This window comes from Musca autumnalis, unplaced genomic scaffold (assembly GCF_047663935.1).
Source record: "Musca autumnalis isolate F117 unplaced genomic scaffold, ASM4766393v1 scaffold_2, whole genome shotgun sequence".
Taxonomy (NCBI): Eukaryota; Metazoa; Arthropoda; class Insecta; order Diptera; family Muscidae; genus Musca; species Musca autumnalis.
In genome coordinates, this window is record NW_027411755.1 from 82,711,752 (window position 1) to 82,725,391 (window position 13,640).

The following is a 13,640-nucleotide window of genomic DNA, read 5'->3' on the forward strand; positions in this document are numbered from 1 at the left end:
ATAAAAGTTTCTTGTCTATTCTAGGATGTTAGATTCATGTACATACATACATATATTTTCTCTAGAGATCCCTAAAAACAAGTCGGTTTGTAGATTCCTACACATTTCTTCCCAAAACTAAAAAGTATACATTTCCAAAATTTTGTTAAAAAAATCAAAGTTACAAACTGAAAGTAATTCACGAAATTCGTAATGGAATTGGAGTCCATGTCGAAATCGAAACTTGCGATGGAAAGATAATATAAAAAACCTTTTGTAAGATGAAACAAAATCACTTGCGGAGAAGTAAACACTGTTGCGGTGCAGCGGCCAGAGATGGCCTGTATGTTGTAAACGTCGAAAACGTCATATACCCGTAGAAAACGTATAAAAAGAAATAAACGTCATAAACCTCAAAAAAAAATTATGTTACCATCATATTTTTCAATTAATATTAATTCTAAAAGCCTTTCGTTGAGCCACCATGGTATGCAAACCCGCCTTGCACATTGAAGGTCGTGGGTTCGGTGCCCTGTAAAGCCATGTAAAAGTTCTCTACAAGTGGTGTCTTAAGATACCCCGTTCGGACTCGGCAATAAACAGTAATTCCCCGTATCATTGAGCTAATACGAATCGGGGTGCACTCATTGATATGTGAGATGTCTCCCTTGCCCCTTCTGAGATGTTCGTGGAACTATTATTTAATTATTAGGAATTGGGTACGAACTTTTGGCTGCAACAAGGTGGGATCCCGTATGGCATGTTTGTGAAACAATTATTATATCCTTGTTATTGAAGAGCCTACGTACTTTTTTGGAAATTGAAACACATTTTTATTAATATTTTATTTTTTAAAATAACTGAAATGATTGAACAAAAAATTGAATTAAACACTTAGTACGCCATCTACAATACATTCTAAACAATACGCGTGATTCAAAGAATTTGCTGGTGAAATAATAAACAAACATATAATAACCATATAATTTAAAAATATGCATAAATGCATGGCACATTTATATACGGTAGAAGTGACAATCAGCTGTATTTTTACTTTTTTTTGTAAATTTGGTTTTCAAAATTTGCTACCCTAAATTCCTTTTTCTCATCGTAAACGTGTAATAACAATGACCTACGACAGTTCTGAATGCTTTATATATACATTTTGATTCAAATTTGTTCTATTTGAGAGGATTTTCAAAATGTATTTATATTCTTCCTGAGAACATTTTTAGAACGACCCCATTATTCAATATTTTCTTTGACATTAACAGCCTGTTCATGTATGTCGATAAGAAAATGAATGCGCAAGAAAGACTACCAAATTTGAGTGTGTTTTTCAAATTTGTTTTTTGTTTTGAAGTAAAAGCAAAGGCAATAATATTTAAAAAATAAAGTTTGGGTGTGTTTCATGCGCACACATTTTCGTTTCGAAATACATAAACTGGGGGTTAATTTTCTATAACAACAATGTTGTTTTTGTAAATTTGTTAATTGTTGTAATTCATGAATTTACCTTATATAAGTATGCCTTGCATAAATATGCCTTCATAAAGACATTTGTGGATGTATAAATAAAAAATTAATAACAAAAATCAATAAATTCGTGTAAAGCAAAGTACCAAAAAAAGTTTTCGGAATGAAATAACAAAGAACAAAAAAATTGCCGTAGGGATTTTTAAATAACTCGAGATCAAAGATCACATGTGGCCTCAACTTTTATATCTTAAAAATGGTAAAACCTAAGAAAAATTCATAAAAGTCAATATTGTAGAGCTTTCCACAGCAACAACATTTTAACTGGTTCCATTTGGATAGGACATATCGTTTTCAAGCAAAATCCTGAAAACCTAAAAATGTGACCTTTGACTTCGATTTATTTAAAATCCCTCCGGTATTTTTTTCCTATCTTATAATGTTGTAGTTTCAGAATCCGCAGAAACTTCTCGAATATAGGCCCTACTCATTTAAAGTTGGTTCTGGCGCACAGTGATGTAAACAAAGCCGAAACAAGTCATCGCCCTAGTTGACATACATACATGATCAATTTGCTTTTTTTAAAAGAATCATCGAAAAGCCATTTGGTCTTATTTCCATCGAGGTCTCATTTGGTCTTATTTCCATAATCTGTTTTTTCCGTCGATTGTCGCACCGTGAACGTTATTCTAGAAGAATGATCAAATTCTATTTTAATTTCATAATTATATGTATGTAATTAAAATATAAATAAACAAATATTTTTAGTCGTGTCCCTATTTTTTGTCATTCCCGCGCGCCAATGTATTTATCAAAAAAAAAGTTTTAACTCGGTTTTTTGTTTATATGTAATATGTCAATGTAACGAGAATTCTCGTTAGTTTTAAAGATAGTCGACAAAAGTGAAAAATATAGTCAGTTGTTTGAGAACTATTGAAGTGTTTAGTTTTTTGGGCATGTTCCGAAAATTTGTTATTTCCGTGCTGAGTATTTTTTTATGTTATTTTTAATTTAATTTCCAAATTTATGGTAATTATATTTTGTATCAAATTTTGAAGATTTCCACATTTAAATACAAGAATAATCACGTTTCCATCATTACCGTGACACTCATTACCGTGGTTATGAAAAAAATGACCCATCGCTAATTAATGCATAAAATTGTCTTATAAAACAGTGCAAGACGAAAAATATTTATTTAAACCCATTTTCGCACTTTGCCGTTTTCGACCCCAAAAACAAGTCTTTTCGCAATATTCACCCAGATATGTTGATAAATTCACAAAAAAATATATATCACGCAGGTAGAGATTTGATTAATAATCTTCTTGGAAAAAGGTTTTAGTTATTGATTCATATAAAATATAATAACATTGTTTTTAAATATCACTTAATAAACTTTATTTCTTTTACTTCAATATGTAATATTTCATCTCTATTTTTTGTTTATTCCAGCACCAAATTTTGTCAGCTCTTTTACACAAGGTGACTTTGTATATTTTATGTTTCGTGAAACGGCTGTGGAATTTATAAATTGCGGAAAGGTAAGTAAATTAATTAATTAAAAATACAATTCATACAACTTCCCTACGACAAGTTATAGAACAATTTAGTTAATATTTCTGCGTGTAAAGACTATAGAGAAATACTAATGAATTGACAGTCGACGTCACTTTACTGTAATACACTTACATCTGGTAGTTAAAATCTGCTGTAAGAAAAAATCCCATGTTTTTTAATCGCTATAGAAAAAATATAAGATATTGGAAAAATATTTTTCCTTGCATTAATGGTCCAATATTTACCAAATCACATTTGAAACAAAATTAAATTTACCTAATATATTAATATGACTTTAAAGCAGTAACTATATAATTAATTACTACACTTCAATGCTTTTAAAAATAGAGATTCTATATGTAAAATAATACATTTAAGACCCTTAAGATGATATAAATTATTTTTCTCCATAAATTTTCAACATAAATCACTTTAGCTAGAAACCAACAATAACATTGGCAACTTCCTGTGTCGTGTTTTTGTATCAACTTTTCTGTATACAGTTTCTGTTGTTGATTTGTTTCTTACGTTTTACATGAATTTCCTATAAATAATGATTAATTACTTGCCACATCCGACTGACTTTTCTTCTTTTTTGCTTTTCTCCCATTTTTTTCAGTCAATATTTTCGCGTGTAGCTCGTGTTTGCAAATGGGACAAAGGTGGACCACATCGTTTCCGCAATCGTTGGACATCATTTTTAAAATCACGTTTAAATTGTTCAATACCTGGCGATTTTCCATTTTATTTCAATGAAATACGTAAGTCATGTTCTCGAGAATGAATATTATGTAACCAAATTTCTTTTACACAAAATTGTATCTTACTCTAATACAATATTGCTGTGGCTGTTTGTTTAATTTTTTTTCACAGAATCTGCTAGTAATCTTGTCGAAGGACATTATGGTCACTCAAGCGCCAAATTGATTTATGGCGTTTTTAATACACCAACAAATTCAATTCCTGGTTCAGCAGTTTGTGCATTTTCATTGCAGGTAAGTTTTACATTTATGGCCGTTGTTTATTTCTCTCAGTCAGGCCTCTTTCCCCTGTGCTCTTACCACACTGTATCTGTTATTGCTTTTCCTATACAACACGTACAGACACACTCATATACCATGACCAAAATTGAAATTACTTTAGTCCGTTTTCATGGTAAGCTGCTGCCGCCGCCAAAAAATACAAAATCTCTTATTTATCCCTTTTAACAGCCGAGCTTTCGTATGGTTATATGTATGTACTTGTATATGAAAGTGTGTGTTCGTGTATTGGTGTTGGTTTGAAAGACAGTCAGATATTCAGGGTCTGAAGGAGGCAAAGACATCCATTAAATTTATTAAACCAATTTTTTATGTATTTTTTCTTGATTCTTTACTTATTTTCTTTCTCGTCTGCAGGATATTGCGGATACATTTGAGGGCAATTTCAAAGAACAAAGTGGTATCAACTCTAATTGGCTGCCGGTCAATAATGCCAGGGTAAGAAAACATAGTAAATTCTTTACAATATCGTTACATCTTTTATCAAGTTGCTATGTACATTATACTATGTTCGGTACTGAAATATGTAGATTTGAGTCAAACGGCTTGTGGTCCTTTGAGATGTTCACATGATATGGAATTATATAAACATATTATTTCTTCCGTAGGTGATTTAAAAAATATTCCCGCGATCATCACCAAGTGTGAACCCGTGTGGAACATAGCACGAAATCGCCAGAAATATTTAGGAGTTTAATATACTCAGCCAAATTTAGTCGCCATTAGATTAAGTGGTTTAAAAACCTCAAAATCGGGGATTGAATTCACGACCGACCTTCTGTATGCAAGACGAAAAAAAAAATTTAATGGTACCTTTAAAACATTTACACTAAAATATCAGTAAATTTAGTTGAGGCGTACTCATGTTCAGCGGTATTCTGCACGTAAATTCCCTTTAGACATGTCTTGATGATGCACCACTCAGCACATGCATTGATAAACGTTGAATTCTTATTTATCTGCTTTACACAATTTACGGGATATTTATCCACTGTCCATCTCTAATTATAATACATCGCTACTAATTTTAAAATCTCAAAATAGGTTTATTTTATATTTTAAAAATTGTTATGTTTTGAAATACATTGTAACCCATAAACATATTTACAAAGCAAAAACTTTAAAAAATCCCTGATATATAATTAAAGTCCTTTCTCTTTCATATACTGTTATGGTCGCAATCATTAACGTTATTTATTTATAAAGTGGTAGTTTGTCGCAGCACTTTAGATGTAGGTCAAAGTTAATTAAAAGTTCCTTTTACATATGCACACACGTAAAACCGAATGTTACCAGAAGCTGAAGGATTTAGAGGAAAATGAATAACTGAAAGCAGCAACCTTTGAAATACAAGGTGTTAATTAGGTCAAGCATACTTGATTAGTTATACATTAAAAGTTATACATTAAAACTCAAATTACTTTACAAATTTAATTTGTCAAGACTTATTTATGTTTTGTTTCTTATATAAACTATTAAAATAAATAAAACAATTAAAAGCAGCGCACATTGGGGTAAAATACGTAAAAGCGGTGATTAATTTAGGGAATCATTTGGGGGTTTAAAGCTTTGTATTTTTCGAATATCGGTGACAAATTAATCTCAAAAAACAATTTCTAAGCCCAACTTAAAGTTAATAAATATGTCTTCTATTAATATTTTAGTTTTCAAGGCTATGTGCAATTGGGAGACATATGTGCTGTCATTTTTCATGAATTTTTTGTAAGAAAACTACCAAACTTTTTCAGTGTTTTGTTTTTTTTTCATCTGAAAGAGCACATTTTAAGCTTCATTCGAAATTTGCTGTTTAAAAATATTACATAGTTTTGTGGCTAATGACCGCCTACAAAACACTCTTTTTATTTAAGCGGTTTGTGGTGACCACAAAATAAAAATATTGTCCTTCATAGGCGGATTTTACAAAATATTAGTTTACACACAAATAGTGGACAGTCAAATCAAATTATTAATTTTTACGTAAAAAGTTCCAAGTTTTGATCATAAAATTGCAAATTGATATTTTTTAAATACATCGGTCGATAAAGGTCTAGATATCGATGTCCTAAATAAGCCCACAAAAATATTGGTATTAGTTTTCGAGCTAGAGTGGTGAATTTTTTTATTTCAGCTTCAGTTCAATTTTTGTAATATTTACTGATATTACGAGGTTTTCTGGGCTTTTCTAGGTTTTCTGTGTTGAATTCATTTCAATTGACGAAACTAATTTTGGTTGATCAATAACACTGTGATACAAAATTGACAAACAATTTTGCAGGGGATGCATAAATTATGTTTTGTGGGAGTCCATGGAAGACGAAGATACGTTTGGTGTTTTTGGGATACTTCGTTTTTTTTGATTTTATAACTGAAAATGTAATGAAAACGGAGGTGGATTTTAAACTTTAAACGGGCACAACATCTTTATTCACAACGGATTTCTATATTTTTCCTTTCTTTAAAAGGTCTTTCAAACAAGCCATAACTGTTTAAAATTGGTTAACAATTGAATATGTTATAGTGGTTTAAGTTTGACAATAAAAAACGAATTAAAAAACAGGAAAATGATTTTCCTTGTGCTGCGTAGTTTGGTATCTTCGTTTTTTATTTTCGAAATAATTATTTACTTAAAGCAAAAAAAGAATCGGTTGAAATGTAGAGCTATGCATTTTTTGCGTTTTAACTTTTTGGTTTTTCATGCAAGTTCGTCCCTCCGTATATTCTCATAGCAGAAGTAGACACTAGCTGGGATTCCCGTATCACCTGGCAATTGCACCTTGAGTGGAAGTTTACATGAAAATTAAGACAAACTTTCTTAAGAACGAAATGAACTCCAAATTGTCGACATTAACTTCCATCGCCATCATTTCATATAAATCATATATAAAGTTCGGATTTTTATATATATAGTAACGGTAAACTTGCACACATAGTATTATCTAGATTGAATACAGGCATCAATGCAAAACACGACAAAATGTACAACAAGACCAGAGAAAATGAAGACAAAACCCCAAAAAGCCAAAAATATGAACCATGACTATTTTCACAATTTCTGACATAACTCAAAATGCGCAAAAAACGGATGGGGTTTTAGCGGAAAATTAAAGAAAACAATTAAGAGAAAAATACAAAAAAAAATTCTCACGACCTTCTTGACACTTTTTTTCTATACTCTAACATATTTCAAAATTATGGAAAATTGGTCTTATTTTAAAATTTTTTTAGACATGTTTCTACAACACTTTTGTATAAAACAATTTTTTTTCTAGAATATTGAGAAATACATCTAATTGATATATCCATACTAAAAATGACATTTTTATATATCAAAAAATATGTTATTGCCGTTCACAACCATACAAATTTATGTTTTTGTACATGTTCGCAAAAACTTGAAAATTTTCTCAACTTTGACACAGTGCAACAAGAAAAGTAAAGAACATACCACATTGTTATTTTGGGTAGTGAGCTAGAGTTTTGTACTCTTTAACCCTGTCAAGACAGATTATTAAAAAAAGTATGTTTTGATTTTTCAATTAAGCGTCGTTTTTTCGAATTTTAACCTACGTGCTGCGTTAAGTTCGGCCGGTCTGAATTTTTAATACCCTCCATCATGATTTCTGCCCAATGAGAATTTAGAAAATTTAAAAAGAAAAGTCGTAAGTTCGCAGGAAAATTTATATTTTATAATAATATTACAGCTAATATAGTTCGGATATAATGTTAAACATCACACATACATGGTTGGGTACATTGCAAAGAATGTGTTCAAATACCACACGTATTCCAAAAATTTTAAAAATTCCCAATTTTTTTATTGTTCTTGTCGTAGATCTAATTGGGGTACATTGCAAAGAAGCAGCCTTACACGTTTGAATGATATTTGGCGTAACCAGTGGAACAAACGTTTGCATAAAAATTCGATAATTTCTATTTTGCAACGAAAATGTACATTTGACAGTTTTTATACCCTCCACCATAGGATGGGGGTATATTAAGTTTGTCACTACGTTTGTAACTACTCGAAATAATCATTGTAGACCCCACAAAGTATATATATTCTTGATCAGCGTGCAATTCTACATCGATATAGCCATGTCCGTCCGTCTGTCCGTCTGTCCGTCTGTCCGTCTGTGGAAATCACTCTAGCGTCCGAACGGATTGACGTAGGTTGATGAAATTTTGGGAAAATATGTTATATTTACGTAGGACTTTTGGTATCGAAAGCGGGCTATGTAGGTCCACGCTTTCGTATAGCCCCCATACAAAATGACGCGTGACGCGTCGTCGTTTTAAGGAATTTTTAAGATATTTGGCCCATTTTACCACTGAATTGGTTGTAATTTGGTACTTTGTGTCTCCAGAGGCCATAAAATATTCCTACCAAAGTTGGATTATATAGGTCCACGTATTGGTATAGCCCCCATATAAGGCCCCATATAAAGTACGCGTCATTTTAATATATTTTGAATGTATTACACCCATTTGACCACAGAATTGGTTGTAATTTAGTATTTTGTGTCTTCAGAGGCCAGAAAACATTCCTACCAAAGTTGGGTTATATAGGTCCACGTTTTGGTATAGCCCCCATATAAGGCCCCTTATAAAGTACGCGTCATTTTGAACGTTTTAGCCTCATTATCACACCGAGATGGCTGAAATTTGGTATTTAGTCTTCTTTAGACGTATAAAACTTTCCCCAAGAAATTTGTAGGTATAGGTCCACGCCATCATATAGCCCCCATAGAACGGTACCTTCCGAATTTCGGTATTTTGAAGGTTGTGGGCACATTAATCCACCGAAGTGGCTGAAATTTGTGGTGGAGGGTATAAAAAGTTCGGCCCGACCGAACTTAACGCTTTTCTTACTTGTTTCCTCTATAAGCGCACCGATTATGAAAGATGTCCTTTTCATTGATACTACTTGTTCATTATGTTCATACATTAGTATGTATATTAAAGGTTTTTTAATATAAAAATAATAATATACATTAGTATGTATTTGTGAAAATTTTTTTAAAGTTTTAAGAACATTTTATTTTTTAAACTATTCGATCTGGTCGATGATGACAAAGGAGATCAATTGTTTGAACTTTGAACAGTGGAAGAGTTTACCTCAAAAAAAAAAAAAAATAATAATAATGGAATAACTGCATTGGAGTTCTCACCCACTTACATATTAGGAAGTTCCGTTATTTAACCGCTACTTTATTACAATTTTCATCAATGAAAAGGTCAAAAGTGCTCTTTCCATATATTTATGAGCTAGTTTACACCGAAATATGTTCTGCATAAATTAAAATATGCACCAAAAATTCAATTTGTCTATTTATTACACAACATGGTCATTTTCACCCTCCAAGTACTATCCGATCATTATAAAAAGTTATTGGCATCTTCCTTGAACTGTAAATGCGACCTCTAGCGTGATTATGGTTTCACTACAAACAATTAAACCTGTAGGATCCCGGTTATTATATAAAATTGGTATCAATTGAAAGGCCGAGAATTCCTTTTCTAAATTGAACTTACGTGATTGGAACGTGTCTTCCAGGAAAAAATATATAAGTTATGTTCCTGAACCAACAAAATAGCACTATTTGGTATTATTTTTCCAATTTTGTGCTAGAAACCCGTCCTCGTATTCCGAAAAGTAGCAAAACTTGCATTTCTCTTTAAACAAAAATGGCGCTGAATTGTTTGCTGCCATATGATTGACTAATACGTTGGTTTTGATATTTCGGCCAGATTGTTTGCAAGTTTTACAATTTTTCCGTTACCGTAAATTTTGACTAAAATTTCTATGGTAAAGAAAATTTGACAGATTGCTCTTTTGCTACCTTTACCATTAAACAAGTAGGGAACAAAGCAAAAGTCATCATACGAAAGAATTACCGATTTTCACCCAAATGTTTTGGTATATTAAACCCGCTAATTATTATCCGATCATCATGTTAAATTGCAAGCTTCATCTTTGCCTTAAAATCAAACCTTTCTTAAAATGTACGACTATCACCAGCAATTAATGGGGTGTCTTCTGGTAGGTATGTAGGTGTTTTATTATTATTTTGAATTGATGGACGGACACACATAGCTAGATCGATTTATCTCGTAACGACATAATTACCGCCTGGGGTTTTATTACTAACTTCATCGAGATATGAAGAAAGGCAAAGGGTTCTACGGCGAATACTAGGCGATCTTACATGAATATTGGGCAAAACTAACTTATAACACTGTAACACAAAATGGAACTCAAAGTCTGGGGGGTGGAAAATTTCTTTTGGAGATGAAAGCCCTTGATGAGTATACTAAGAAGCCTAAAGGAAATTTTCGCCATAGGTCAAGTTTTGAGATATCGCGCGATGAAGTTTTTGATTTTTTCCCTATAATACTTGGGAAAGTAGCTCCATATCTCTGTTTGGCGTTGTTGTAGCTTCATTTTGAGGTGACATGTCTTCAGTCAAATCTATTGGCGAATCTTTTTGTAAAACATTTTATTCTTCTAACTAAAAATACGACTTTACTGTCATTTCTATTGAATAATGTCGCTAAAACCTTCAAAGTACCAAAAATCGGGCGCTATCGTTTTATGGGCCATATATAGTTGATTCTCTGAGGGGCAAATGTTGACCCCAAGCGAAGACTAAAAACTAAATTTCAAAGTTAATATATGGAGGGTAAATGGGTAAATTAAAGTTATTAGATCTTAAACAAGTATTTTTAAACATTAAAATATGATGAGGAATGGCATTGTTATAGTGACATGTAGTTTAGTATTTTAATTACTTATATAGTCCAGAGCATGATAATGATATGCTGTCTTCTATCGTTGAGTACAGAACTCTTCCGAGATATTTTATTTTATATCCCGTATCAGTTAATGTCATCTATCAGTTAATGTCGTATGAACTTTACAGAGATACCAAGCTATTGTATTGCTTGAAACACTGCTGAAAATGGCAGAGAGTTTCTCTTGAAGACAGCAGTTTAAAAAAAGACAAAAAATACACTACTTCTATCTACTTTTTTGTTTTATTTTATTTATTTTTTAGTTATTGTTATTCTTTTTGTTCAATTCCACGCGTTCAAAAGAAGTTGTGAAACATCCGAGTTATTTTTTGAGGTATGCCCTTCTTTGAGTAATCGAGCTATATATTTATTGTGATAATATTAGTAATGGTAAAATTTGTAAATTATAATCCTTCTATAGAGCATGCTATGGTGGTAGAGTATGTTGCGGGACATGAATGAAATGACAACTTGTTGATCAAGGAAATTATATACTGCGCAGTCAGTGAGTACTGATAACAGTTGCTAAACTCAATCGCCTAATATATCCTATATCATTTTCGTTGATATTAGTCAGAAACGGCCACTAACTAAATTCGTTTTATATAATAAAAAAATGATTGTCACAATATTTTTATAACAAATATTTTTCATTATTCCAAAGAAGTAGTAACATGGCAAAAGATTTTTTGAAGATGCCATGGCCCAGGGATTGGTGAACTGTCATGCAACTTTAGCATCTGAAAATTGCAATTGCAATTGAAATTGCATTTGCAGAAGAAGAAACAGACCATGAACATCTTTCATCTTCGAAGACCCCCACGGTCGATTGCTGGTTTGTTTCGGGGTCATACACATCGATCCAAGATTTGTCTGTGACGATCTTATAAACTTCGTTTGAAGCAAAGCTATCGTATTTATTCACAATTTTTTTGCAACGACAATATTTTTTTGAAAAAAAAAAAAAAATAATAAACATGCTCAAGAATGCAAAGTAATTCTTGTTTACAGTGAAACAACACAATAAACACATGGTCGTATGCCAAACTGTCCTGAGTACGCTTAGTCTAAAAACTGTCAAATGGCGTCTGGCAAAACGCAGTGTTGCCTTGGCCAGAAAGTTATCGTGCAGCCCCCTCACATCATTGATATCTAATATACAGAAAAATATTTATATTTAAATGTCATTAATTATGTGTGTGCACAGCACACTCGTCCTAAACCGGCTGGTATAGTATACGGGTTCGATTCTCAGCCGGGCAAAACACATACTTTCCAACGGTGGCAGAATACACCTTAGCGTAATTCAAGCGAAATTTCTTGTAATATTTTCAACACAATCGCATTTTCTTATACTCTTTTCAAGGTCAACGTTGGTTTTTGATTGCAAAAAAAACTCCTTAAAAGAATAAATAGTTACGTCTCAGCAAAAATTCGGAACCGTTAGTCATTATGTAACCCATTACATGTAAACAAGCTTCTTTTTGCATTACCAGTAATATGAAAAATAATGGGTTATTTCTTAAAAATGTTCCAAGGCAAAACTACTTACTATACCCCTTACTAGTACAGTGGCTCAAAGTGTGTTCGGCTACAAATCAGAAAGCCGCATGATCAAATCCCCTAGGGAGCAAAATAAAATAAAAATATTCCACCTAAACTGTTCTAAAAATAGAGCATATATTTTTAGCTTATTTTTTAACTTCTAGTGGCCACAGAATACATAGCTATTCAGTGCGACATGTCCTTTTTAAAATAATGAGTTAGTAGGGAGTTTTGTAAGTAGTTACGACTACCAAAAAGTACTATAAAAACTTATTATTTTGTAATGATTTTTTTTGCTTGGGTAGATTGTAAACATTCGATCAATACAAGAAACGTTATTTAAAATTTCGGTATAGAAAAACCATAAAAAACTTTTCCGGTATTTCGTACGGTAGGAAATATAAAAACACAATAGATTCATTATTCATGCGATTTAGTCCTACTTTGTTAGATGATTTTTTATCTTATTCCCATTTAGGGATTTCAGTCACGTACACTTTGCAGTCACTACCTTTTTCCCAACGCTACTCGTATAAGAAATCCCAAAATTGCAAATAGTGACAATTTCTACCTTTTATGACAATACCTTCTTTATTTATAAATACAAAATAAATCTACTCTTATGCTCTGTTTCATACCCATTCATTGCATCTTTTTTTCTGTCTGTCGTGACACCGACTCTTCATGATGCTCATAAATATAAATCAAGTGTTTCTCTACAAATCTACCCATAGCCTCTTGATATTTTAACCAAAAAACAAAACAAAAAAAAAAAGGAAAATGGAAACTGAATACAGACAACATTAACAACTCAACATTTAAACAGACAAACGCCACGCCCATACCGCAACAACAGTAGACATACAACAAATTTATGAAAAACAAAGGACACATAACTCTACTGTAAGAAGAGAAAAAAATAACTGAATGAATAGGTAGCCAAAAGGGAAATTGGGAAAGCATGAAAAGATATTCCATAAATATGCACCACTAAAAGACTGACAAGTCTGAAGAGGAGATATTTTTGGGAAGCATATATAGAATTGTGAACGGAGCATATTTGTCAGCAATTCCTTTATAAATACAAATGAACTTCAAAAGAATATGAAAAGACACAAATCCAACTTGACACTTTATGTGATGTCAACTGAAAATTTAAATCTCATTGGAAATTGATATGGCTTGACACTAGAATAAGAGGATTACATTAATAAGAATATATGTCGTAAATTAAACCAATTCTTTGGT

At 31.9% G+C, this 13,640-nt stretch overlaps 1 protein-coding gene across 1 annotated transcript in view; it reads left to right on the forward strand.

Moving 5' to 3' along the window:
• The window catches only part of Sema1a (semaphorin 1a), a 776,225-nt gene that overhangs the window by 696,159 nt on the left and 66,426 nt on the right, over nt 1–13,640 (forward strand). Inside the window, 4 exon segments of the mRNA XM_073968138.1 lie at nt 2,911–2,999; nt 3,635–3,776; nt 3,889–4,010; nt 4,413–4,493. Of these exon segments, the coding sequence (XP_073824239.1) occupies nt 2,911–2,999; nt 3,635–3,776; nt 3,889–4,010; nt 4,413–4,493 (434 nt within the window).